Source organism: Nomascus leucogenys, chromosome 22a (assembly GCF_006542625.1).
Source record: "Nomascus leucogenys isolate Asia chromosome 22a, Asia_NLE_v1, whole genome shotgun sequence".
NCBI classification, from domain to species: Eukaryota; Metazoa; Chordata; class Mammalia; order Primates; family Hylobatidae; genus Nomascus; species Nomascus leucogenys.
In genome coordinates, this window is record NC_044402.1 from 51,091,178 (window position 1) to 51,117,698 (window position 26,521).

The 26,521-nt window shown below is 44.7% G+C and overlaps 4 protein-coding genes, 1 long non-coding RNA gene and 1 pseudogene across 8 annotated transcripts in view; 3 read left to right on the forward strand and 3 right to left on the reverse strand.

Moving 5' to 3' along the window:
- LOC115832406 overlaps nt 1-11,057 on the reverse strand; it is a 72,552-nt gene extending 61,495 nt beyond the window's left edge. For 3 of the 4 annotated variants that reach the window (XR_004027900.1, XR_004027899.1, XR_004027898.1), the window contains exons 1-2: nt 10,159-10,603; nt 7,160-7,235 (exon numbers count right to left, since the gene is read on the reverse strand). This is a non-coding gene — a long non-coding RNA (uncharacterized LOC115832406). Of the gene's footprint in view, nt 1-7,159; nt 7,236-10,158 lie in introns of all 4 variants that reach the window. The other variant, XR_004027901.1, reaches the window with a different exon arrangement.
- The window catches only part of LOC100588639 (HLA class I histocompatibility antigen, A-11 alpha chain-like), a 462,712-nt gene that overhangs the window by 47,905 nt on the left and 388,286 nt on the right, over nt 1-26,521 (forward strand).
- Nucleotides 5,092-5,611, reverse strand: LOC115832404 (annotated as a pseudogene).
- ZNRD1 (zinc ribbon domain containing 1) lies at nt 10,658-14,308 on the forward strand. Its single transcript, XM_030803289.1, has 4 exons — nt 10,658-11,087; nt 11,335-11,435; nt 11,641-11,750; nt 14,074-14,308. The coding sequence occupies exons 1-4, from the start codon at nt 10,943-10,945 to the stop codon at nt 14,096-14,098; spliced, it is 381 nt and encodes a 126-aa protein (XP_030659149.1). The 5' UTR covers nt 10,658-10,942; the 3' UTR covers nt 14,099-14,308.
- PPP1R11 (protein phosphatase 1 regulatory inhibitor subunit 11) lies at nt 16,485-19,731 on the forward strand. Its single transcript, XM_003272021.3, has 3 exons — nt 16,485-16,876; nt 17,989-18,097; nt 18,503-19,731. Exons 1-3 carry the CDS (start codon nt 16,808-16,810, stop codon nt 18,703-18,705), a joined length of 381 nt encoding a protein of 126 aa, XP_003272069.1. The 5' UTR covers nt 16,485-16,807; the 3' UTR covers nt 18,706-19,731.
- Nucleotides 19,668-25,276, reverse strand: RNF39 (ring finger protein 39). The gene is made up of 4 exons (XM_030803267.1): nt 24,612-25,276; nt 22,854-22,876; nt 22,555-22,646; nt 19,668-21,093 (listed from the first exon to the last, which is right to left on the reverse strand). Exons 1-4 carry the CDS (start codon nt 24,972-24,974, stop codon nt 20,513-20,515), a joined length of 1,059 nt encoding a protein of 352 aa, XP_030659127.1. The 5' UTR covers nt 24,975-25,276; the 3' UTR covers nt 19,668-20,512.

Consider the following 26,521-nt stretch of genomic DNA (forward strand, 5'->3'; position numbering starts at 1 on the left):
GAACATTACAAGTCTTCTAGCTATTTTGAAATACACAATATATTGTTGTTAATGATAGTCACCCTACTGTGCTATCAAACACTAGAACTTATTCCTTCTATCTGACTGTACGTTTGTACCCATTAACCTACCTCTCATCATCCCCCTCACACATACACACACACACACACACACACACACACACACACACACACACACACACCCTTCCCAGCCTCTGGATACTATCTTTCTGCTGTTTACCTCGATTAGATCAACTTTTTAAAGCTCGCACATGAGAACATGCAATATTTGTTTTTCTGTGCCTGGCTTATTTCATTTAATATCAGAACCTCCAGTTCTGTCCATGTTAGTGGAAATGAAAAGATTCCGTTCTTTTTATAGCTAAATAGTATTCCATTGTGTATATATGCCACATCTTTTTAATCCATTCATCCATTGATGGACAGTTAGGTTGATTCCCTATCTTTGCTATTATAAATAGTACCACAGTAAACATGGGGGTTCCAGTATCCTTTTGATATATCGATTTCCTTACCTTTGGATAAATACCCAGTGGTGGTATTGCTGGATCACATAGATCTATTTTCAGTTTTCTAAGAAATCTCCATACTGTTCTCCATAGTGGCTGTACTAATTCACCTTCCCACCAACCGTGTGTAAGAGTTTGTCTTTATATCCTAGCTACCATTTTTGTCTTTTTAATAATAGCTATTCTAGCTAGGGTAAGATGATATCTTATTGTGGTTTTCTTTAAATTTCCCTGATAATTAGTGATGTTGAGCATCTTTTTCACATACATGTTGGCCATTCGTATTTCTTCTTTTAAGAAATTTCTATTCAGATCCCTTGACCATTTTTAAGGGTTTTTTTTGTTTTTTTTTTTTTTTTTACTGTTGAATTGTGTTCCTTGTACACTCTGGATATTAGCCCCCTGTTGGATAATTTGAAAATATTTTTCCCATCTACAGTTGGTCTCTTCACTCTGTTGCTTTCTTTGCTGTGCAGATTTTTAGTTTAATATAGTCCCACCTGCCTATTTTTTTTGTCGTTGCCTATGCTTTTGATGTCTTAACCATAAAATCTTTGCCTAGACCAATGTTCTCGAGCATTTCCCCTATATTCTCTTTTAGTAGTTCCAGTTTTGTATCTATCATTTAAGCCTTTAATCCATTTTTGGTTGATTTTTTAATATGGTAAGAGATACGAGCCTAGCTGCATTCTTCTGCATATGGATATCCAGTTTTCCCAGAACCATTTATTGAAAAGGGTGTCCTTTCTTGGTGCCTTTATTGAAAGTCAGTTGGCTGTAAGTACATGAAATTATTTCTGGGTTCTCTATTCTTTCCATTGGTCTATGTGTCTGTTTTAGGCCAGTACCATGATGATTTGGTTTCTACTATAATAGTTACAAAGCTATTACTATAGCTTTACTATAGGATGGAGCTTTTTTGTGGTTCCATATGAATTTTTTTTATTTTTGAGATAGGGTCTCACTTTGTCACCCAGGCTGGAACACAGTGGCGCAATACCAGCTCACTGCAGCCTTAACCTCCTGAGGTTCAAGCGATCCTCCTACCTCAGCCCCCTAAGTAGCTGGGACTACATGCACATGCCACCATACCCAGCTAATTTTTGTAATTTTTGTAGAGATTTTACCAGGAACAAATAGAAAATTTGAACAGATCAATAATGAGTAATAAGACTGAATCAGTAATTAAAAGTGTCTCAATAAAGAAAAGCCCAGGAGGAAATGGCTTTCCTGCCAAATTCTACCATACATACAAAGAAAAATTAATACCAATACTTCTCAAAATATTTTAAAAAAACTGAAGAGGAAGGAATTCTTCTTAACTCAATTTATGAAGCCTGCATTACCCTGATACCAAAAGCAGAGAATACAAAAAAAAAGAAAATTACAGGCCAATCTTCCTAGTGAAAATATACACAAAAATCCTGAACAAAATTTTAGCAAACTGAATCCAACAACATATCAAAAAGATAACATACCACAGTTAATTGGGATTTATCCCAGGGATACAAGGGTAGTTCAACACACACAAATCAACAGACATTAACATTTTTTAATCTTATTTGAAAAGCTGGATAAAACTGAATTTGGAATTGGGAGATTTGTTTTGGGTCCCCACTCTGCCATTTCCAAACTCAGTACTCTATCAGAACTAAGTCACAGGGTGCTTGAGGGCTCAGAAGCTTTTGTCCAGCAGAGAAGAAGGAACTGTTATTACACAGCCTTTGACCCTCTAGGGACTCCAGCAATGTCGTACTGAAAGGAGACACCTTGTCTCCTTCTCTGGGGACCCTTTTGTTCAGAAATAAAATTTTCGTGCTGCAGGTGCCTTGAGGAGAGGACATGTGGATGATCTTTTCTAGAAGACAGTGGAGTGAAAGTTTTGGGAAAAGTGACAGAAAGAGAAACAAATCCTGTACTGGAAGCTCATTGAAAACCAACTAAGTAAACAAACATTTTAGTACCTCAACTGAAATATAAGCATAAACAGAGGTTGACTATGATTGCACCTGGACAAGATGAGTAAAAAGGTAAAGTGGTCTGTTATCAGCTATTTCTGTATTTTGGTCCTGGCTCTGCCTGACACAGTTCTGTCTCCAGCAGTTAACAAATGTCCTTTCTTTCAACAAATATCTATTAAGAGGCTAACATGTGCCTGACTCTACAGAACAGGCTTACAGGCATAATTCCACAAAGGAACAGAAATCTAACAGGCTCCAAGATCAGGCCTGTCAAATAAATGTACCACAGTTTATATATCTTATATATATCTAGTACACAGGCACCAGAACATAAGATTAAACATGTCAAAGGAATGTTTATCTAAGTATCACTTTTAAAAGAAAAAGCAAAAACTGGAAACAACCAAATGACATCAACAGAATATATAATTAAGGTGTGGCATATTCATGTCATGGAAATGAACTACAGTGTCACATATCAACATGGATGAATCCAAAAATAATAATGAGCAAAAGTAGTCAGTCAGATACAGTATAATTCTATTTATATAAAGGCTATAAATAAGCAACTGTTAGGGATACACAGACAGTAAAATCTATAAAAGCTAGGTGACAGTTATACAAAATTCAGGATAGTGGTTGCCTCTGGCTGCGGGGGAGAGAGATATGAAAGAGAGCATACGAGGCTCCTGGGATGTAGTAATGTTCCATATCTCAGTCTGAGCAATGGACACCTGGACATTTATTATTGTTCTTCTAAATATACATTTTCATTTGTATATTATATTGTGTATTGTATATTCTATTTCACATTAAAAAGAAAAAAGACCAAAAAAATCATTAAGTGTGACTCAAGATTTAAGCAGACACAGTGCAAAGAAATGAAAAGGTGGATATAATTTGAGGTAGAGATGATGGATTCAGGTTTGGACAAACTGAGTTCCTGAAACATAGACTTTTATTCTTAGTCATATTAGGTGTGAAATTGCCCTGAGAGCACCAGTTGCTTTTATGCTAGATTTGGAGGGGAAAGAGGGCAGTTGAACTCAGCAATTTATTTGTCCAGCACTGAAAACCTTCATGGTAAACAATTACTAATAGGTTGTGTGTTAGGTTACTTTTCAGTCCCATTCAGCTCAAAGGGTTTGTCATTACCCTACTGATTTGCACTTCTAAGTCTTCTGCCTGTTGCGTTCTGATGATCCATTTCTATGCAAAACATAGAATCTAAAGCTGAGACATAGCAATAGAGGACCAGAGAACAGACACAGCAACAAAGTTTCCATGAGGCAAATCAGGAGGGTAGGAATGAGATTTTGATATGCATCCTGGCCAAATTCCAGAACTAGTGAAGAGAAGCCAGTTCCTAATTCCAATCAAAGCAAATTCAGCCATCTTATTTTCACACAGAAGTGGTCTACATTGATTTTTAAATCTCTTTAAGGGATTAGGGAGCCTCTGAAATACAAAGGAAACTAAACTGATAGTAATGTAAAATGAGCAGTGACCTATCATACCAGCAAACACTGTCAAAAACAGAAAGCTAATGGTGGGACTGGAGTCTAGAACACAGGAGTTATGTTTATCCAGTGCTGCACTGTACAACAGGGTAGTCACTTGCCACATGTGGCAATTTAAATTTAAATGAAATTCAATTAAACATTCCATTCCACAGCTGCACCAGCCACATTTTAAATGCCTCAATAGCCACATGTAGCAAGGGCTACTGTACTGAGGAGCACAGACATAGAACATTTCTATCAGTGGCTGACCTAGCAGTATCCAGGGTAAAGGGTGTTCTGCTAGTAAAGCAAGGTGGGCATCACAATTACCACAACTTAAGCATAATATTCCTGAGGGCATCTATTTCCATTTATTTGCTTCTCTGCTTACCAACTCTGAACCCCTGCTTTCCCAACTTTCTGATATCTGGGAAGAAAATCAACTGACTAGAAAACATAAATTTCATTCTGCTTGACAACTGTAATTCTCACTAAATTTATAAATTTGCTTTCTGATTTATCAATGAGTGCCAAAGGCATGAGTTTGAGAAAGGCTGAGTTTGAGAAAGGGTGAGTTTGATTTTCCCTGAGTGGATCCAAGCATTAGGAAGGTCTTGCTTAAGTGGGTGATAGAAAGTGACAAAAAGAGCTGGAAGAAACATGAGAGACTATAATACTCCCTTCCCTAACCTTCCTCCTTTTCACCCTGCTCACCTGGGCCAGGTTAGAATCCGTCCTTTGTAAAGCACCCTGTACCTTTCTATTGTAACCTTTACTACATTATCTGTTTATAGAGTGATCTATGCCATTAGTTGAAAACTATTCAAGGGCAGAGACTTCTCTTTATTCACCTTCAGTAACTAACATAATGCCTAGCGTGTAGGAGGCTCTCAAAATTAAGTTTCTCATACAAATAAATTGTACAGGGCAAGTTACACTTTTAGGGCCTAGCTAGTAGTTATCTGATGAGGGCATGATATTAAAGACCATATACTAAACTATAGCAATCTCATCAAAATAACCTTGGAGGGCTGGGAGCAGGGAGAATAAGAGAAGCATATTAGAATAATTCTTTTTTTTTTTTTTTTTTTTTTTTTACAGCCCAGAGGTCCTTTATTTTTTTTTAACACCTATTATACCACGAATTCATAGGGAATAGGTTCCAGCAGCTCGGGCTCCTTCCCATTGCTTCTCACAAAGTGTGCTTCTCTGGGTGGAGCAGGCTGGCGCTTTAGTTGAACCCAGGTACCTTTCTCTTTGGCTTCTTTCTTTTTCTGATCATTTTCTTTCACGTGTTTCAGGAAGCTATCTCGGCTCTTAGAGTGCTTAATGTGCTCAATATGCACATTAATTCTCTTGGCAAGAATCTTGCCCTTAACTTGTTTGTTTACAACAATGCCAACAGCATGCTGGGTAACATTGTAGACTCTCCCAGTTTTGCCATGGTAACACTTGTGGGGCATTCCTTTTTGAACAGTACCCATTCCCTTGATGTCTACAATATCACCTTTCTTATAGATTCGCATATACGTGGCCAAAGGAACAACTCCATGTTTTCTAAAAGGCCTACAGAACATATATCAGGTGCCTCTCCTCTTTCCCTTTGTGTTCGTCATTTTGGTGAATTACTGGAAGATGGCGGTTCCGGCCGAAAGGCTAGAATAATTCTTTATTTACCACCATTGCCCAACCCCAGTCTTCCCAAGTGGGGAAACTAACATTTATGAAACAACTAATACATACCTACACTTCACAAAAACAATAGTCCTTCCATAAATGCAATCAAATATCATTATTGCCATTTTAAAGATGAGGACACTGAACACTAGAAAGGATATGCAACTTGAACAAATGCAAGTCAACTAAAAATAGTTAAGCCAATTTTCAAGTCCAGAACTATCTATCTGTATCTGATACAAATGGGAATATTCACTGAACCCTGGAGAGAACGAGCATTTAAAAAAAAAAAGGGTTCACTTAAGAGATATGATTTTATCATAACAGCATTGAAACTTTAATCTCTTATTTTTCCTATTTGACTTCTTAAAAAGGGCGGCATGGCCAAGAATTTTCTTTGATATGGTTTCACAATTGTATTCACTTTCTCTCCATTCTGAGACTTTTCCATAAGAATATTCACTTTAATCCAACTTCTACTGCATGGTTGGAAAAGAGGATACGCAATAACTCTTTCAAACTCCTTTATCTCTTTCTTTACTCTCTCATGCTTCTCATATGTAAGTAGCTGGCTCTGGCTTCTTCTCAAGATTCTTTCCTTGAGTCTTTGCTCTGTAAGTTCTCTCCCTTGAATCATGCGTTCCTGGTGATCCTTAATCTGCATCTGTTCCCTCTCATTTACCTGCTTTCTTCTCTGTGTGTTCTGGATGCCATGCCCTTCTGGCATAAATTTTGGTAATTTTGTTTCATTGGGGGGTCGTAGTACTTGTCTAAATGATTTGTTCTTAAATTCTCCAGCCTTTCCTGTTTGATGTACGTGCCTTTCTATGTGTTTCATCTCTCTCTCAGGTACCAAATAGTACTGTTTTAGTCCTTCTACGCTTTGGGTTGTTTTCTCCTCCATTTTTTTCTTGATTTCATTGCCTGTCTCTTCTTCCATCATTTCCACTATTATTTTATTATAATAAGACTCTGCTTTGGCAAGCCAGTAGTCAAGAGAAACAGCTTGCTCCCTACAGAGTATTTCACACTCCTCCTGATATTTCTGAATTATCAACTGTCTTGCTGCTGTTGTATGTACACCACCTAGATTCCGTCAAAGTGAAGTCAGAAATTTACAATGTGATCATCTTTTTCCTTTGAACACATTTAAACAGGAGCCAAGCCCACCCTGCCTAATGACACCAGGAAAAGCTACATGCTCTTTACTTTAGCTTAGTTGTTATTTTATTCCCATCACTCCTAGGTGAGCCTGAGAGCTCTGAAAGTATGAAGTACTCACCACCACAAATCAATAACTAGTTTTAAAAATGTATGGTGTTGGAAGTTTTCAAAAATGATACTTTGTTTTGCAACTGTGGATATAGCTGGATAACATTTGCCAGTGTAGACATACTACCTGAATGTGTCACTTGGACAGAAGGATTTTAAACCTAAGATTCCTTCTCTGTGTAGTTCCAAACTGTATGATGTGAAGATAATTTACTTACCAATATCTTTTTTTCCAGTGGAGACTGCTGACCTGCAGCAATCCTAGGATCTTTAGATGATGTACTCCAGGCCAATCTGGAAGATAAAAAAGCAAAGATAGATTCAAATTTAGGAGGTGTCAGAACAAATCTGCTAATAGGCAGGACTACAGCCGGGCCATTTCCCCCATGGGAAACCACTGCATTCCTATGGTAGAAAATAATGAATGCTCTTTTAATAAGAGGATCTTTCCTTTCATATGAACAAGCATACTTTTCCTGTGGACCCAGTGTGAACCATTGTGAATCTCGTATTGGGGACTGTGAGTGGGAAGGGACACGCTCCTTGGTGAGGTGTTGTCCAAGTACATCTATGTCAGTCTGCTCAGTCCTCAAGCCTCCTCTGTGTTCTGAGACGATTCCAGGTTCTAGTTTTCTAGATGATTCTAGGTTTCTAGTTTTCTCTTCCTGCAGTTTCTTGATCCGGGCCCTCTCTGACTCTATCAGCACATATAGCATTTCTGCCCTGTAATCTTTCGTTCTGAAATTCTGTTCTTATTTGACTGCTCAGCCCTCTGCTTGCCTGCCTAACAATGCCAATCATCCTTCACTCTAAATCCATTATGAGACTATTCCCTGTTGAACCCCTCAGGATGGGAATTTGTGGTCACTCTGGGTTTATTTATAGAGGCGGCTGATGGCAACACAAATGAAAACTATCAACTTTTATGTGTCATCCCTGGTCTAGCCTGAGTTTACTGTGAGGTCGTATTTAAGCCACTGAGGATGCCTGACATTTCCTCTGTATGCCTTTTATACCATTTACAGTTCAAAGGATGGTCTTTACAGTCTGACAGGGCTAGATCTGAAATCTAATTCCACCACTTCCTAGGTGTGTGACTCAGGGCAAGTAACTTCTGTCAGCTTTCTCCTCTATAAAATGGAGATGTAAGACAAAAATCTGCCTCTGAGGGTTATAAAGAACAAATATGAATTAGACGTAAAGAGCTTGGTAAGTTCTCAATAAATTCTATCTATCTGTCCTTCACAGGTCAAGCTCCTGATTAGAAAGTCTTTCCGGTCTACTCTGTCACAGTGATTTTCCCTTCCTCTAAATACTTGACATATTTTAATTCTACAACGAATTTGAAAATTAATCATGGTTTACACTGCGATATCTGTATTCACATATCACTTTTTAACATTTTGATGCTGAAATTTAGGCTCATAATAAAAACTGTAATTTATATCTACAAATATGATGCCTCTATATTGTTGGAAAGGAACTGATATCAAATATTTGGTCTCACTGACCTCTTAGGAACATTCTTATTTGTCTATGTAAGTTTATTTTGAGATTTTAAACGTATGATCATCTTACTTTCATTTCTCTGTACATGGCTTCTAGCACAATACTTTTTTTTTTTATACTTTAGGTTTTAGGGTACATGTGCACAATGTGCAGGTTTGTTACATATGTATCCATGTGCCATGTTGATTTCCTCACCCATTAACTCGTCATTTAGCATTAGGTATATCTCCTAACGCTGTCCCTCCCCCCTCCCCCCACCCCACAACAGTCCCCGGAGTGTGATGTTCCCCTTCCTGTGTCCATGAGTTCTCATTGTTCAATTCCCACCTATGAGTGAGAACATGCGGTGTTTGGTTTTTTGTCCTTGCGATAGTTTACTGAGAATGATGTTTTCCGGTTTCATCCATGTCCCTACAAAGGACATGAACTCATCATTTTTTATGGCTGCATAGTATTCCATGGTGTATATGTCTAGCACAATACTTAACATTAGAGTCTGTGATCCCAAGTTCTCAAAATTAATGATTTGCTGATTGCTGATGATCCTTGACACATAATATCTGAGCATCTTTTTAAATATCTGCCATAACATTGTATCTATTTTTATTAAATCATTTCCCAGTCTTCCTTGAAGTTTACAGATATGTTTGCTTTATATGCATGTTCTGGGCTCTCACATTGTGTACCTACTAGCACACTTTTATTATATTCTAATTATTCATTCATGTTCCTTGAGGTCAGAGAACACAGATTTCAACTTTGCAGGCTCAGCCTCAGCTCAAAACCTGGCATAGTTGCTCAATAAACACTTTATTGAATAAACTGTGAGCTTTTGTTGGGAAAAGGATATGCCTTTTAATGCTTTGTTCCTTTACTGCAATTCACAGGGGATATTGGCTGTTTTTCAAATTAAAAAGAGAAAACTGAGAAGGGTAGAATTTCAAGTTCCATTTTCAAGGGAGACACACAGATAAGTGAGAATAAAAACTGTCTACGACAATCAGCTCAACAACACGTCTCCCTTTGCAAGACAGACAGAATAAGGAGCAATTTCACAGTTAGGTGATAGGGTTTGTCACTCTTCAGCAGTTTGCTGAGTTTCAACCCTTTCACTATGGTGTTCTCTCCATTATTAAAGAGAAAGGCAGATGGGAGCCTCTCCCAGTGAAAAGACTACAGCTTGTGTCCTTCACAGGAGAAAATAGTGATGGCTCCAGAACTTTTATATGAGGCTATCAGAGTGGGTGGTGGTGGGAGGGCTAGCAGGAAACTGGTAAACAACTACAAGCTGCCCCTTCAGGGAAAGTTTCTACTTCGAATATAAGTTACAGATTAATGAAAATAGAAAGATTTCCCAAAGATACTTATTCTCATGTTTTATAAAAGATCAGGGAAATGTCAGCTGTCCACTTAACGGATGACGATAATGAATTAAGAGTTCGACAGGCGGCAGGCACAACTAAAAGCCAAAGTCGACCTAAGTCTTATGAAATCCTGCTTAATGAGCTTTCTTGACTACTGCTAGCCTCACTTATCTGGCAGGAGTCGAAGGAGGGGAAGCCCCAAGCTCTTCTGTTCCACCACCTCCAAAGTCTTGAGCCCCTTCTCAAGTGTCCCACTTCATCACTGCTTCCTTTCGTCCCATGGGACTAAGCATTCCTCCTGCCTTCATTCTCACCACTTGCTGTCCCTCAAGAAGCCGACTCACCCCTTTCCAAGCGCGGCGAACCGTCCGCAAAAGCACACGAGGCCGGTTGCACCCTGCAGAAAGCCCACGCTCGCCAGCGGGACCCAAGGAACGCCAGAACTATACGTCCCAGAACATTTAGCTTTGTTTTTAACTACTGTGCAGCCGCAAAAGGGAAATACCAGCTCAGGACCCAGGGGAGTTGTTCTCTAATCCAAAAAAATCATTATTCGGCAAAGTAAGGTTTCTCAGGGGGATATACCCCGCGACTGCATTCCTGTAGGATGTGAGACAAAGAGAATAAAGATCCCAGGATTGGGTGCTGGTGGGAAAATTTGCTGGAAGCGCAGCATTGGTTACCAATTTTGCGCTCAACGTCTCAGTACCAGGGTGAAAGTGGAGCCGCGATCTCCCTTGGAAGACGTTAGTCTCCATCTCTAAGGCTCCCGAAACACGGTTCGCAATAATTATGACGTCACAGCCAATCGTCAGCCCGAAAGCCTGACGCTCTAGCCGGCTCGATCTCGCTGCCCCGCCGCGGGCGCAGAGCTGGCGCTCTAGCCCACGGAGTTGGTCAACTCCTCTCGCCGGCCCCAGGAAAGGGTTCCAAGTCCTTTAGTACCGGACGCTGTCTGGGAATTCCGGGCGTTTCGGCTCCTTGGTCGCAGAGACAGGAGGCGTGCGTGGGAGGAGGGCTCGGGTTATATGCTCCTAGGTCCTGGGACAGAATAGTTACGACCTCTGGGGCAGGAACTCTTCTCTCTTTTGTTAATAAACTTCCAACTCCCTCCTCAGACCAGACCGCATGTCTGTCATGGACCTCGCCAGTACTTGCTCCAGCTTTCAGTCGGACTTGGATTTCTGTTCAGATTGCGGCTCGGTCCTGCCTCTGCCCGGGGCTCAGGATACGGTCACCTGTACTCGCTGTGGCTTCAACATCAACGTTCGGGGTGAGAGGCTTGTACGCAGGGGTCCTGGCGGAGGGCCCAGGGTCGGAAGCTTGGGGAACTCAAGATCGGTTGGGTTGAGGAGGGGATCCTAGAGCAGGACATCAGGCAGTTGTACATTTGGTCTAGCGGTGAAAACTGAGGGAAAGGATATAGGGCCTCCTGGCCTAATCAGCCAGGGGAAAGGGGAGGTTTCTGGTGTCAGCTCTCTCTGGTTGTCTCCATAACCAGTTCTTACTTGCCTGTGCAGACTTTGAGGGGAAGGTTGTGAAGACTTCAGTTGTGTTCCACCAACTGGGGACAGCCATGCCTATGTCGGTGGAGGAAGGGCCTGAGTGCCAGGGACCTGTGGTAAGTTAATGAGATCAAGAACTGGCTCCATAAAGTGGGTAGGAAAGAAATGGAGGAGTGACTGCAAAGCTCTGGAGAGTTTTGTGCCCAATTCCAAGAGGGAAAAGAGATGTAAAGCATCGATGTTTGAGAGGCGTGATCGCCTGATTCCTGTGGGAAGTAAGGGGATATGACCAGGCCTCCTAACCCACCAGTTTCTTCCCAGGTTGACAGGCGCTGCCCTCGATGTGGTCATGAAGGAATGGCATACCACACCAGACAGATGCGTTCAGCCGATGAAGGGCAAACTGTCTTCTACACCTGTACCAACTGCAAGTGGGTATCCTTTCCCCTCCCTCTGCTCAGTCTGTTTGCTAACTAAACAAATCCAGTGATTTATTTTTTTGTACTAAATGGCCGTTTCCTTTGGTCCCATCCCTTATTTCTGTGCAGTTCTGGTAATAGGGAGATTTGTAGTTGTTTTTTATTTTTTTAAGTTACACTTTTTTAACCCTTTTTATAACCAGTGAAATAAACCTTTTAGGATTTTTTTTTTTTTTAACAGGGTGTCGCTCTGTCACCTAGCCTGGAGTGCAGTGAGGCAATCTTGGCTCACTGCAACCTCCACCTCCTGAGCTCAGGTAATCCTCCCACCTCAGCCTCCAAAGTAGCTGGGACCACAGACACATGCCACCACGCCTGGCTTTTTTTTTTTTTTTTTTTTTGTATTTTTAGTAGAGATGGGGTTTCTCTATGTTTCCCAGGCTGGTCTTGAACTTCTGAGCTCAAGTGATCCACCCACCTCAGCATCCCAAAGTGCTGGGATTACAGGCATGATCCACCCTGCCTGACCTACTTTTAGGATATTTAAAAGGAAATGAAGAAAAAAAAAAAACAACAACATAAGAAGCAGGTATTGTTTAGTGGTCAGCATCTTATACTGCAGTCTTCAACCACAGTCAAGGTAGCTTTCTTTGGAGAGAATTAGTCACACATGATTTAGAGAACATGGGCTTTCTGGATGCTTTTAAGACTTCATTTTTGTCTTTGGTGTTCTGCAGTCCCTGTAGTATATCAAAATATGATTTTCTTTTATTCTGTTTGGGATTTGTTAGACTTCAGTTTCTGAAACTGAGAGTGGATTTTTTTTTCATCAACCTTGGAAAATTATCAGCCATCAACTCTTTTAATATTCTCTTTCCCCCATGTTCTCAGTCCTCACATTCTGGACCTTGAATTAGTTACTAGAAAGAGGTGTCTCTCTTCTGTCCTCCATTTCTCTCACCCTCTTTTCATATTTTCAATCGCTTTTCTCTTTATGCCACCTTCTGAGTAATTTCTTCAGGTCCCTCTTCCATGTCACTAATTCTGTCTTCAGTTTATTTCAAGTATTATTATTTTTTACTATTATTATTTTGAGTTATATTTAATTACTTTTCAAATCTCCTCAATTTTTAAATAATTCTCAGTTCTTTAATCATATTTTAAATTGTTCCTTTTATTATTCTTTAAATATATATTTAAAATATTAAATATGGTTATTATATTCTATGTCTCATAATTCTGATATCCGTGGATTTTGTGTGTCTGATGCTGCTGTCTTTTGTTTCTGCTGTCTCTCTCATAGTGCTTTTTTTCTTTGTTTTGTGATTTTTTACTATAAATTCGAGTTTTTTAGAACTTGAACTGTAGGAATTCTTTGAGGCCTTGGGCGAGTGCTGTATTCTCAGAATTTGTGTTTCTTTTCTAGGTGCCTTGAAGCACTATCAAGCTGGAATTACTTTAAATAAATTCTTGGCTTCATGTTTTTTGGAGCAGACAGATAGTAGGAATTTGAGCTGCAAATCCATGTAAGGGCTAGCTTATGGTTAGAAATTCTCAGGAGAGAGTTTTCTCTCTTTCTACCTACTGAGACAGTCAAATTCCCCTTCTATAGAGTTGAATTTTTTCTTTTCTTGTTCACTTTTACAAGAAAGGGCAGCCTTTTGCAGCTCCCAAATTTATGCGCAAGGTCTCCTATCAGACCTTATACATTTTGTCCCTCATTTCCTATGCTTCCAGTGACTGTCACAACAGTATAAAGGGCACCGCAGTGTCACTGTCACGTTTCATAGGGACATTAGTTTTAACTTCACTGTCTGGATTTCTGGTTTTACAGAACTTTTAACCAGTGTGCAGATTGCCTTTACTTTCTTGCCATCTCATCAAAGGATTAAAAATATTCATAGTCAGATATACCTTTTAAAAGTATTTTTTTCCTATCACTAGTTGTCATTTTACCAAAAAAAAAAAAATTTAAAATAAAAAGAAGATTTTTTTTCCCAGCCTGTGGCTTGCCTATTTATTTTCTTAACCTTCTTTAAATGAGCAGAAGTTTTAAGTTTTTATAAGGTTCAGCTTATCCTTTTTTTTTTCTTTTACAGCTAGTGCTTTCTATGTCCTAAGAAATCTTTGCTTTGAGGTTATAATTCATTGGATATATTTTTAATCCCAGAATTTTTAGTTGTCTTGGAATTAGAATTGGAAGTTTGCTTAGGGGAGACAGTCCTCAATGATGTCATAAATAAAAGTCCTTCCTTGATTATTTGATTGCATATCTTATACTACTACTAGAAACTCATCTTTTGGTGAATATAACAAGTCCTTTCTTTCCTCATAGGTTCCAGGAGAAGGAAGACTCTTGACCCTTTTCCTGGGCAACTCAACAGTCCCTCCGTCCTTTCGGAAGGTGAAGGATACTGGGTTTTTAGATGCCTTGTCCATCCTGTCTGGTTGCAATGTTTTGCTCCCAGAAGAGAATCAGATAATCATGTGGGGATTACCATTGTTCCTGGAGTACTCCTACCCTTAGTTGAATTTCCTTATTAAAGTTATATTTTTCTGTAAGACCCTGACATATGTATGTTACCTGTCTTATTCCAAAAGGAATTTAAATGAGTTTACAGAGATATATTTATATGAAAAAGAAAAGGGGGAAAAATTAGGACAAAAAAGTAGAGTCAGGAATGAGGCTAATATAAACAAAAAGCAATTTTAAGTATTGCCATACTATTTAAATCTATTTGGTTCCTGAGTTTAGGTTAAGAAAAACTAGGAATTTGGATAGTGAGACATTTAACAGAAATTTTAACCAGATCTCTTTAGCATATAAATTTGGACAACAAAAAATCTGATACTAAGTAATACCACTAAGTGATCACTATAGGTGAGTATTTTATTAGTATTGAGATAAATACAATATACAGTTGACCCTTGAACAACACAGGTTTGAACTGCTTGAGTACCTATATGTGGATTTTCTTCGACTTCCAAGACCCATAAGATAGCAGCACATTTAAGCCCTCCTTTTCCTCCTCCTGAGCCTACTCAACATGAAAATGTGATCCACTTCTACTTAATGAATAGTAAATATATTTTCTTTTCCTTATGATTTTCTTAATAATGTTCTCTAGCTTACTTGATTCTAAGATTGCAGTATATAATACATATAACATACAAAATATGTGTTAATCAACGGTTTATGTTATTGGTAAGGCATCTGGTCAACAGTAGTTAAGTTTTGGGGGAGTCAAAAGTTATATATAGATTTTTTGGCTGTTCAGAGGGTCAGCACCCCTTACCCCCATGTTGTTCAAGGATGAACTGTGTATCTATTATAACAGATTCCTATATAGAAAGAAAGAAAAAAGTAAAGTCACAAGGAATCCTACTCCACAGAGATAACCAAATTATACTGTATATCTGTGCTTGTGTATATGTATGTGGCTCTGTATATGTGTATTGCTATATATGGGTTTGTTTTTTTTTAATGGACTATACTAGACATGCTGAACTATATCTTGCTTTTTTCTGTTTGAACCAAAAACTTTCAAGGGGAACAAATGCATACCCAGGTCCCGCATTCCTTGGCTTAAATAGTGATCAAGGGGTTACTGTAATAATTATCATATAATTGTGTGGCCCTTTATATATATTCAGAGCTCTCAAACATAGCTATCTTGTTTGACCCCCACAGCAACCTGGAGAATGGGCAGGGCAGTCTTCCCCACTGTACATTTGAACTGTTCTGGCAGTTGACTTTCCTGACCCACTCCTGAAATCTGAAACAAACCTGTTCATGTTTCTACCTGACTTTAAGCCTTTCTCTGGCCCATAACAGTGATTGGATTAAGCTCAATTTCTTAGCAAAGCATACAGGTCCTTCCATATAACCACTACTTACCTGTCAAGCTTCATCTGGCACTCCCTCAGATCCAAGCGGTACAAAACTCCATTTCCTGTAGTGCACACATCTACAACTTTTTAAGCTGCTCTTCTAAAAAAAACCTACTTGTCGGCCTTCCTGGTTCTTGTTTTACCACTTTCTTTTGCTCTCTAAGAAACGTGCGTATATTTTTATAAAATGGCCTATACTGTAATTTGCGACCATTTCTCTGCTTCATTCTACTTACCACCCCAGAGAGAATGAATATGTTGGCAGTATGTAACTACATTCAGATTTACAAATTAGACATGGCATTTGTTAATGCCCCAGTGTTTCATATTTTTGTTAGTTTTCAGCATGCCTGTCTTTCCTACTAGAGCTAAAAGGCAGGGTCTGAGCGTCTTACGCGCCTCCATCTTCAAGGCGTAGCACAGTGACTGAAAAAAACCCACGTTGAACGTGCACTAAACTGAACTGCTCAAACACCTACAGGCACAGGGCGAGGGGTAGAACCACATCGCTTGACTCTTAAGTGTGTTTCCAACTGCTCCCACGTCCCGTTTTCATTAGAGAAACCCAGACCAAACAAGGAAAGGGAAATAGGCCACGGTAGGGTCATTACTATTGCTCCTTAAGCTTCCTCGCCTGTCCAACCTACCCAGACAAGGTAAATGGAAATCTGCAGCAGGACTCAGTTTGGTGCACACAACTCCGCCGTCGCCACACCCACTCTGCAGCGTCTGGCCCGGCCCTACCCATCTGGGCGCCCCTCCTGCTTCCTCTAGGCTGTGAGTACGCGTGCTGCCCCTGACTCTCCCTCCTCCACCCACATCCGCAGTGACACCCCTTCCGCCAAGTTTGTTTCTCTTTCTTTCAGCGCCTGCGCGCTGTCACGTTACGGCGGAACTAATCCAGCGACGCCTGCGCTTTGACGCATTTGGTGCCGCGGAAGGGAAAAAGGGGGACTGCAGTATGCGTCACACCCGGAAGCGGCGAGCCGGAAGTGGGGTTGGCCAGGTTATCCCCAGGGGTGGAGAAGCGGAGGCCCAGGAGGAGGGGGAATAAAGAAGGTGGAGGATCCTGGCTCCCACTCTGAATCCGATACCGCTTCTCTTAGACCTCAGCGACAGAAAAAGGGAAGGGTGTCTCATCCCCCTTCCTCCTCTCCTCCCTCTCCTGAGCCTTAGCCATGGCCGAGGCAGGGGCTGGGCTGAGCGAGACCGTCACTGAGACAACGGTTACCGTGACAACCGAGCCCGTGAGAAAGGCGGGGGGGCGGTGATGTTTAAGGGGTCTGGGAGATACTGGGAGGGAGGGGACAGGAATTAGAAGAGTTGTTGGAGGAGCTGGGCCTGGGGATATGGGAGGTGTGGGGTTGAGTATCTAGGGCTGGGAGAATCGGAAGGTATTGGAGCTATTTGGAGTGGCAGAGATGGTGCAGGAGGCAGGTCAAGGAACTTGTAATAGGAAAGTACAGTTAGGATATAGGTGTTGCTGCTTGGGGTGGTTATGTGTGTAAGTAATAAACGAAAGGGAAATTGAGGATTAAAGAGCCAGGAAGATGTTGGGAGGAAATCAAAGGTAGTGTAAGAAAGCATGGTTGGAGGCCAACTTATCAATATTATCAATACTGATATTCGAATAAATATTTATTGAATAGATGAATGTAAAAGGAAGTGGCAGGAAAGAGGAAACAAGAAAAGGAGATGAAAAGAGGTATTTTGAGAAATCAGAGAGCAAAGATGTAAATGGAGAAACAAGAAGTATTTATCCAAAAACATGTTAAGTTGCCTTCAAAGGGAGAAGGTTGCACTGGGCTTAATACTCTTGGATTAAAGGGAGTTTAGTAATTAATAGATTAGTAATACTTGCTACTAGAGATGCCAGGATGCCAGAGAATAGGTGGATAAGAGGTAGAGAGGGCTGGAGCTTGAGAATGAGAAAGGTTTTGTTTGTTTTTTTAATGGGAAAAAGAATAGGGGATCTGGAAAAAGGAAGGGAGATCAAAGATTAGGTGCTGGGGACTGAAAAACAATTTTCATGTATTAATACTACCAAGGATGATTTGGGGAGGAAGCCAGAGAAACAGCAAGGATTATATTTTCCTTTGAAGAGTTGCTGGGACCTTCTCTAGGTTAGGAATTGTGTCTTCTCTTATACTGGTGGTATAAGAACAGGAAATAATACTTATTCCTCAAGGGACTATCTGAGGTCAAAGACCTGTTCTGTTTTATCTTCTGTCAGCTCCTCTGGTGCTATGTCTGTGGTACTGATTGAGCTGAAGAAGAAAAGAGAGGAGGTTCCCTGGGAGGGAGTGGGAAAGGTTAGTAGGAAGGGACTAGATAGGTATGCTCATCCTTAACCTTCTAGGAGAACCGGAGCCTTACCATCAAACTTCGGAAACGGAAGCCAGAGAAAAAGGTGGAATGGACAAGTGACACTGTGGACAATGAACACATGGGCCGCCGCTCATCAAAATGTGAGTAATTGTTGGCCCACAGTAGCCCTGGAGTTCTGGCTCCCTTCAGCATATCTTGTATCTACTCATGTCTACTGGCTTTCCAGGAGCCCCCAGATGCTCATAGTTCTGTCACTTTTTTGGTGGTTCTGTGGTATCAGGGAAAGAGGTAGGGAAGAGCTAGAACTGGAATTGCCTAGGTCTGACAGCAAGAAGTGTCAGAGGTGGGAGAAGTGGGGCTTTGAATTCGTGGCTCTCTAAGAGGACAAGAGGGGTGGGGCCTGAGTCCCAGAGGGCGGGCCTGGGGAAGCTGGATCCTGGAAGGTAGGAGAAAATAGGAATTTTCGCTGAGTTTGAGTGGGAATGGAACTGACTATATATCTTACCCTTCCTCCTCTTTGACTGGGCTCCTCCCTCTAAATCCAGGCTGCTGTATTTATGAGAAACCTCGGGCCTTTGGCGAGAGCTCCACGGAAAGTGATGAGGAGGAAGAAGAGGGCTGTGGTCATACACACTGTGTACGTGGCCACCGCAAAGGACGGCGTCGTGCAACCCTAGGACCGACCCCCACCACCCCTCCCCAGCCTCCTGACCCTTCCCAGCCCCCACCAGGGCCAATGCAGCACTAAATTCCTCTCTCCTCCACCATTCCTGTGTCTGTCTGGCCCTGAATGTATCCATGTGGCTACTTCTCCAGCCCCCTCCTTCCCTCTCTTCTGCCTGATAGAGGGAAGAGGAAGAGGAGGATGAACAGAGATCCTGGAATTCTGACTTGCTGCTATTCCAGAACCCAGCCTCCTGGGTTCTCCCAGTCCTCATTTTTCCTCCCAATACCCACCCTTCTCTCTTGAGGGATCTGGGCACCTTGGTCCCAGTCTCTTCCTTTTGTTCTCACTGCCAAACTGCCTGTCCTGGGATCTAGTTATCTTGGCCCTGCACTCTCAACATGAGTAGCGAACACTTAAATTGGGTTTTCAATAGTCCCAGCTTTCACTGCCAGGGTCCCAGTCAGATTCCAGGAATTTGCACCCTAGCTTTGCTTGCTAATCCTGGTTTAGAGCTATCCCACTAAAATATTTAATCCTAATTCTTAGTCCTTGCCTGTGAGATATGAGGTCTTACAGGAGACCTCAGAGCTCCCAGCCCTTCTTCTCCTGCTAAGCCTCCTCACGCCCTCAAGAGGAGTTAGAAAAGAGGTCCTCGTCATTCTCACCTCTTATGGAAAATGGAACAAGAAATAATCATATCCTTTCTTCCCACCCTTCTCCTGTGATTTAGGATTTCTGACAAAGCTGGCTTGAGATGGGTCACTTAGAGCCAATTATCTCCTCCACCTTTTGTTTTTCAGCTTCAGAGACAGATCCAATATAGTCCCAGGGACCTGGGTCTCTGGAAGAGGAAGGAAGAGGGAGGGAGCAAAGAGATTGGGGTATGTCCCCTGTAGTACATTCGTACCTCTTACTTCCTAGACTTTGATTTCTCTGCCAGCCCAGATGTTCAGTTCTCTTGGCCCTCTCTACCCCTTACTGGGATCTGGTTTTCATTTTCTGGTCCTTTTGCCATACACAGTTGCAGAGATCAGTCAAATCCATACCACCACTGAGATCTCATTTATTGCCACAGATGCACAAAATAAATAACCCAAAATCACAAAATGTGTTAAATATGGGCCCATTTATACTTATGGGGGAGGGTGTGAGACTATACACAAGGATGAGTTTGGAGATGTCTGAAGTATTCCCAGGTTGAGGAGGAGAGAGGGGAAATAGCACCATTGGTTCCTTTCTGTGACTATGTGCGGGGAGAAGTTTCAAGAAGGTTCTTATGGAAAAAAGGCTGTGAGCATAGAAAGCAGTCATAGGAGGCTGGGGAACTAGCTTGTCCCTCCCCACCCCCAGATCCCCCAAAAGAGGTATGAAGCTTCCCAGAGGGCCACAGGGCCCAGACCAGAGTCAAGCCTCTTGTTTTAGGAGAAACCTCAGTGGACAGGCAGGGTAGCCCAGTCCTTAGATCTGTGAGGAAGGCCCTGAGCCCTTCTGGAGCTAGGAGAGGCAAGAGTGGGAGTCAAGTATTTGACCAGCAGAGCCTCTATGTAGGAAACATGGTCACTTTACCAGTACTGATGGGGAGGGCCTGTTCCCCATTGCAGGCCTAGAATGGTTTGAATGGGAGAAGTCAGTTAGGAAGTACTGTAGTAGCTGTAGGGGAGAGAAGATTCTGAGAGCCAGAAGGCAGGAATGGATTTGGTTTTGAGCAGGGATGTGGAAACGTGGAGACCAGGTGAGGTCTCATTATTTTGGGGGGAAAATGTGGGTTGGTATTAATACTCCTGCAATGGGCCTGTGAATGTGTTCCCAGAAATGAGTGGGGAATTTCACGCCCAAAAAGCAGCTGCAGGGCCAGTGGCCGGGCCAAACTTCTAGTTGGAGACGAGACTCAGCTTTTCGCTGGTACAATGCGGAGCGGAGCACGAGGGTCGCAGGTGCAGAACAGCGGGAAGATGCGCTCCCCCAGGGGACCGGGCGCCTGGAACGCATAAAGCAGGTCCAGTGAGCGGCCGTCGTAGAAGGCCACGCGGCCCCGCTCCCAGTCCAGGTCCACGCGAATGCGCCGTGGCGGGGGCTCAACACCGCCCAGCAGGGTGGGCTCGGGTGCCGTAAGGGCCCACAGACGGCCGCCGCGGCCCTCCACGGCCCACACGGCACCCGCAGGGCACATCCTCACGCAGCCCTTGCGTTGCACTGATTCCCCGGCCGCGCCCACTGCATAGTGGCTCTCCTCGTCGTCCTCATCCTCCCCAGAAGAGTCTCTGCAGGAGGCGGCTTCCGCAGTCTCCACCTCCCAGCAGTGGCGGCCGGCCCCGAAGCCCTGCGCACCCAGCACAGCTGGGAGCTGATCGAAGCGCTTGGGGCCGTCAGGGGGCGCGGGCGTCCCTGGTGGGGCCAGTTGTACGCTGCGGCGGTCGGCGGAGATGAGCAGGCGGCGGTGTGCGGTCCCAGCGTCCAGGGTCAGGTCGGCTGGAGAGGAGGAGGCAGGGAGAGGACCTCATGAGAGAGTTTTCTAAATCACAGGAAGGGTAGGGTGGAGAATAGTCAACGAAGATCACGTAAAAGACTGAGAGCTAGTGACCCCACAACAGCTCAAAAGGCGGCTGCAGGACCAAAAAGGAAGAAGGCATATGAAGAGCAGGCCTGGGCAATATCGGACCTTGTACTGATGCACCACTTCTGTAGAATTGGACCTGGGGAAGGATCATACTGGCCCAGTGCAGGGAGCACAGCAGGAAGATCAAATGAGAGGTTGTCTGGTTTGTGGGGTTGGGGGAAGAAGAGTGAGGCTGATCTGACTTCGAGGGAGGAGTAAGGACTGATACCTCAATCTGCAGCATCTGGGGTGGGGCACCGGAGCTGGGTCAGCAAAATGGGGAAGGTTCATCTAAAGAGAAAGTCATACTGATACTGGAACCTCAAGTGATGGGAGGGGTACAGGGAGGAATCCAAGGTATCCTCAGAAACCAGCCCACCAACCCACAGGAATGGGGGGTGGGGTGGACAGGCCTATTTCTGTAGGGGTTGTGGGGCAGAGGAGGAGAGCAGGTGGTGATAACCAGAGACCAGAAAAAGAACCATTGGCCTTATATGTATGGGGTGCTTTGAAGAAAAATTTCTGGATTAGGGGTGCCAGAAGAAGTCTGGACTGGGCAAGATGGTGGATGACCAAGAGGGTGGACCATCTTCTCTAGGCAGTTTAAAGAAGGGTAGAGGCACCCTTCTTGGGAGTGAGTGAGGAAAGAAGGGTCAAGGAGATGCTGGGGTCCCCTTCCAGAGAGGAGTGACGAGAGGTGGTGGAAGCAGAGATTTTTGAGAGGCACCTAACCTTCAGGGATCTGTTGTTTGAATGTATGAAAAAGGAAGAGGGAACATGGCTGGAATATGCGGAATCAAGGATAGACATTGTTATAGGCTGAACTCTGCCCTCCCCCACTCCACACACACACACAAAGATAGGTTGAAGTCCTCCAAACCTCAGAATGTTACCTTATTTTGAAACAGGATCTTTACATAGGTAATCAAGTTAAAATGAAAGTCATTAGGGTGGGCTCTAATCCAGATTGCTGACTTATAAAAAGAGGAAATTTGGACACAGAGACAAATGCATACAAAAGAAAATGTGCAGACCTATCACCCAAAGAGCATGTGAGGCTACCAGAGGCTAGGAGACAGGCATGGAACAGATTCTGTCTCATGGCCCTCAGAAGGAACCAACACTGCTGACACCTTGATTTCAGACTTCTACCTCCTGAACTTTGAGATAAATGTCTGTTGTTTAAGCCACCTACTTTGTGGTGCTTCATTACAGCAGTACTAGGAAACTAATGCAGACATCAAAAAGGACCTGATCACTTCTTAGGGCTAAAAGGAAGAAAATCTAACACAGACTCTCATTCAATTCCCTTCCCTCCCTTCTTCTTTCCTTACCTGTCAGTCTATGAAGCATGTTTTTGACCACTGGATAATCTTCAGGGAGATCATCCTCTGAATTAGATGACTTGGATGTTGGGACTTCGAATCTAGACAGATGAGGGGAAGGGTTAGGAAATCAGCCCTCTGATCCTAATGTCCCCACGCATACCCCACTCACATCTCTAGAGGAAGAAGGGATGAGGCTATACCCCAGAAAACCTGCCTATTAATGGGAACAAAGGTGCGGGCCCAGTGAGAATGTGATGGCTATGGCAGCTGGTGAGAAAAGGAAGGAACAGAAAAGTGGAACTCACCGTCTCCATGTCTTCCTCATATCCTAGGATGGGCAGAAACAAACATGAATGTGAGCTCTGGGCTTCATTCCCTGGGGCATCCTTCCCTATCTCTCCCCTCCTCAGGTGAGCTCTGTCTGAGTTGGCAGTGTCCCTCCTCACCTCTCAGAGTGATCTCACCTCTTTACCCCCTGTGCTCCTTTTCCTCTCATTCTCCTCCTTCACCTTTCATGATCCCTCCTTCCTCTCACCCCATCACTTTTCCCTCATCCTCCTAACTCCATCCCCACTGTCCTCCCCCTTTCCACTCTCCAAGGGTTCTCCATTCTCTTTTCCCAGGCTCGTCCATGACTGTTTCTTGTCCTCAGAGCCCTTGCCTTCCTTGCTGCCTCCTCAGTCCCATTCTCTGTCTCTTTCAGCGGCCCCATTCTTATCCACCTTCCCCAATGCATCCCAGAAAAACATCTGTCCCTTCCTCCATCACACAGACCAAACACACACCCAGAGCCCTCGGGCTAAGAGTTGGTATATAAAAGCCTTACAATAAAGCTGCTTCCCCTCTTGCAATAAAAGCCCAGTGGCATTTATTGGGCCCTTTGCTTTGTGTCTCTGGACCCTGGCCTGGGAGGCAGCTAGACTTGAATGCGTCCCAAAAGGCCCAGCAGATCCACAGAGTACTATGGGAGCCAGGGGAGGGCACTGTGTGCTCCCCTCCGAACGCTGGGATCCCGACCCCTCCACTTCACTGTCTAGTGCTGATGGCTGGAGCAGGCCGATGTGGTGGAGAGGGGGAGAGAGAAACAATTTGCCTAATTGTGCCAATTACACTCAGACTAATTAGGTCTATGAAGACTTCAAAGGGCGGAAGCAAGACCCAAGACCAGCTTGGCTGCTGGGGAGAAGCCATTCAGGAGTCCCAGACGCCCGGGGGTCGGGCAAGGGAATGGGCTGGTTGGTGGCCAAGGAGCCGGGGCCCAGGAGAGGTGCGGGGGTAGATGGGTGGTAGGACTGGGATGTGGAGAGGAGCCAGAGGCCCCAGCGGCCGTTCTCCCTCACCTCGCCTCCACCCGTGGCCGCTCCTGCCTGGGGCCTTGGGAGGAGCCGAAATAACAATAACAAACAACACACAGCTTAGCTTGAGCCGAGTCCGGGACCAACCCCCACGACGCTAAGGGGGGATTTGGATCTGCCCCAACCCCTTGCTCCCTTCCTCCATCCTCTTGTCAGTCCCCTCCTCCCCAGCCTTTTCTCCGCCCCCAACCCACCAGCCCAGCCTCCTGCTCCCGCTCCTCTAAGCAGGTTCTGCCCTCGCCCACCCTCTTCCCAGGCCCCCTCCTCACCCTCACCTGGGTCGGCTCCCCTTTCCGCCCGCCGCTCCCTCCCCTCCGCCAGCTCTCCTCCTCCCAGGTGCCTGCGACTGCCCTGTCAAAACTTCTGCAGTTCCCGTGCCCTTCGCGGCGACTCCAGGGCTCTCCGCGTTCTATCCAGTACCCCTTCTCTGCCTCCCCAGTCTCTTCTCTCCAGCCCCTCTCACAAGGCTCAGGCATCCGTCCAGCCTCCCCCACTGTGGACCAAGTGTCAACTCCATCCATCGTCCTTCTGGGCGCCTCTCACCTTGAGGACCCAGGGTCCTCGTCCCCTCATCCTTTGCTTTTCTCTTCCCCACCCCATCCTTTGCCTAAACTTCCACGGGGCCTCCGGCTCCAGATGTGCCATTCCCGGCTTCCCCGGAAACCTCCCGCTTCCACCAACAACTCCGCGACGCGCGCCCAGCCTCACCTCTCCGGGCAGGTCCAGGCAGCCCATGGTGGGGATGCGCCCCCCTCGGCGTCTCCCCGCACGGGCCCCAGGCTCAGCCAGCTTCTCTCGCAGCTCGCGGCTGATTCGCACCTCCACCGCCAGCCGCACATTAGACCTCAGGCTGCGGCGGGGACACGGCAGGCCGCAGGAGGGACAGGCGGTGGGGGAAGCCTCGGTGCCGGTCGCCGGCGGAGTCCCCCAGCGGCGGGCCAGACACGCGCGGCAGAAGCTGTGCTCGCACGCCAGAAGCACCGGGTCCTCGAAGGAGCCCCCGCACAGAGGACACGTCGCCAGCTGCTCCAGACGCTCCACCAGCCCCGGGCCCAGCTCGGGCGCATCCATGGAAAGCCAGGATCTGGACGCCGCCCCTTCCGCGACCACCGTGACCGCCTTCGAGCGCGCAGATGGCGGGCCGCCCCTGCTGCTTGCTGTGTAGATGCCCTTCTCTCCGACTCCCGCATTAACTTTTGCCGCTTTCCGCCCCTCTCCTGGGATTGCCTCTCTCTTCAACCAGAGTCTCAGTCTCGGCAAATCTCTCCACCACGTCAGGCTTTATAGGGAGGGAGGAGGCTCCCACGGGAGGTAAACACCAGGCCTTGCGTAACGCCTCATCTAGTTCTCCTGCTTCCCGGGTAAGGTTTGGGGGAGCAGGGAGGGGGAAATAGCACACCTGGTTCCCAGAGCCTAGGAGGCGGTCACTAGAGGGCGCTCTGGGGCGGGGTAGCCCTGTGTGGGGAGGGTAGCCCCCTGTGACCCCCCGAAGAGCCCCAGTTTTACCTTCCCCTCCGCCTGTGGTACGCGCATGGGCCGGGTGCCCAGGCTCACTCTTGGCATGTGCGCCCACATTGCCAAGGTGTGAGTCATTCCAGGTGGCTGGCACACCTACATCTGGGGGCTGGGGGCCGGAAGCACAGATCCTGGTTTGTGTGGCTTTGGCAAGCCTCTGAGTGTTGATGTGTGGTTTTCATTCCCGGTGCCTCTCGCCTTTCCATCTTCCTTCCTTACCTGTTAAGGGCTTAAGGGCATTCTGCAGCTCTGGGGTAAGGGGTGGGGAGCAGCCGGGGCAGAGCTCTCTCAGCTCTACCTCTGGCCAGCTTCTCAGGGCCTCTCCTTACTTTCTTCCTAAGTCTCTCTTTCTGGTTCTTTCTTTCTGTTTTTCCCCGTGTGTGATTTTATTTCCAGTTTTCTCTTTCCTTCCTTCCTTGGAATGTAGCCGGTATTATCTATTTCAACTCTGGTAGTTCACAGAGGCCCAGAGAGCTGGAATAGCCAAGGTCACATAGCAAGGGAATGACCAGAAGTGGAGCCCTACCCTGGTCTTCTGACTTGTGTTCTTGCTGTGACTCAACCCTGCCTTTTTCAGCTGCAGATCCCTGGGACCCCCTCCTGCTTCTTGATTTTTTTCTGGTGTTCCTTTGTGCCTTCATTCGTCACCTCCATCTCTCTCTTTTTCTCTTTACCTGCTCCTCTCACCACCTCTCCTCTTCCTCCCTGCTCCCTCCTCTTCCTAGCTTCTCTGCCCTTCCAATGCCAGGCCTAGCTAACTGGATACTCATGGGAGTTTGTGCATAAGTAAACATCCAGATGTCTACAACTATGATCACCCACACTGTTACATAACATGTGTCTGCATCCATCAGTGTCCAAATGCCCAAATGTGCACAAACTTGCAGACAGAAGCATTCATGTAATACAAACATCACAGTTAAATATAATGTGTATGAATAGCCTCATACGCATTGAATATCACTGGGATAAATATCCAGTATTATTTAGGAACAGATGGACATGCTCAAAGAAAACAGGCAAAGAGACAGATACTCTATCATCAGTTTTATTATTAATAACAACAACTGTATAACAGCAGTAAGTCTTTATGTAGCAGCAGA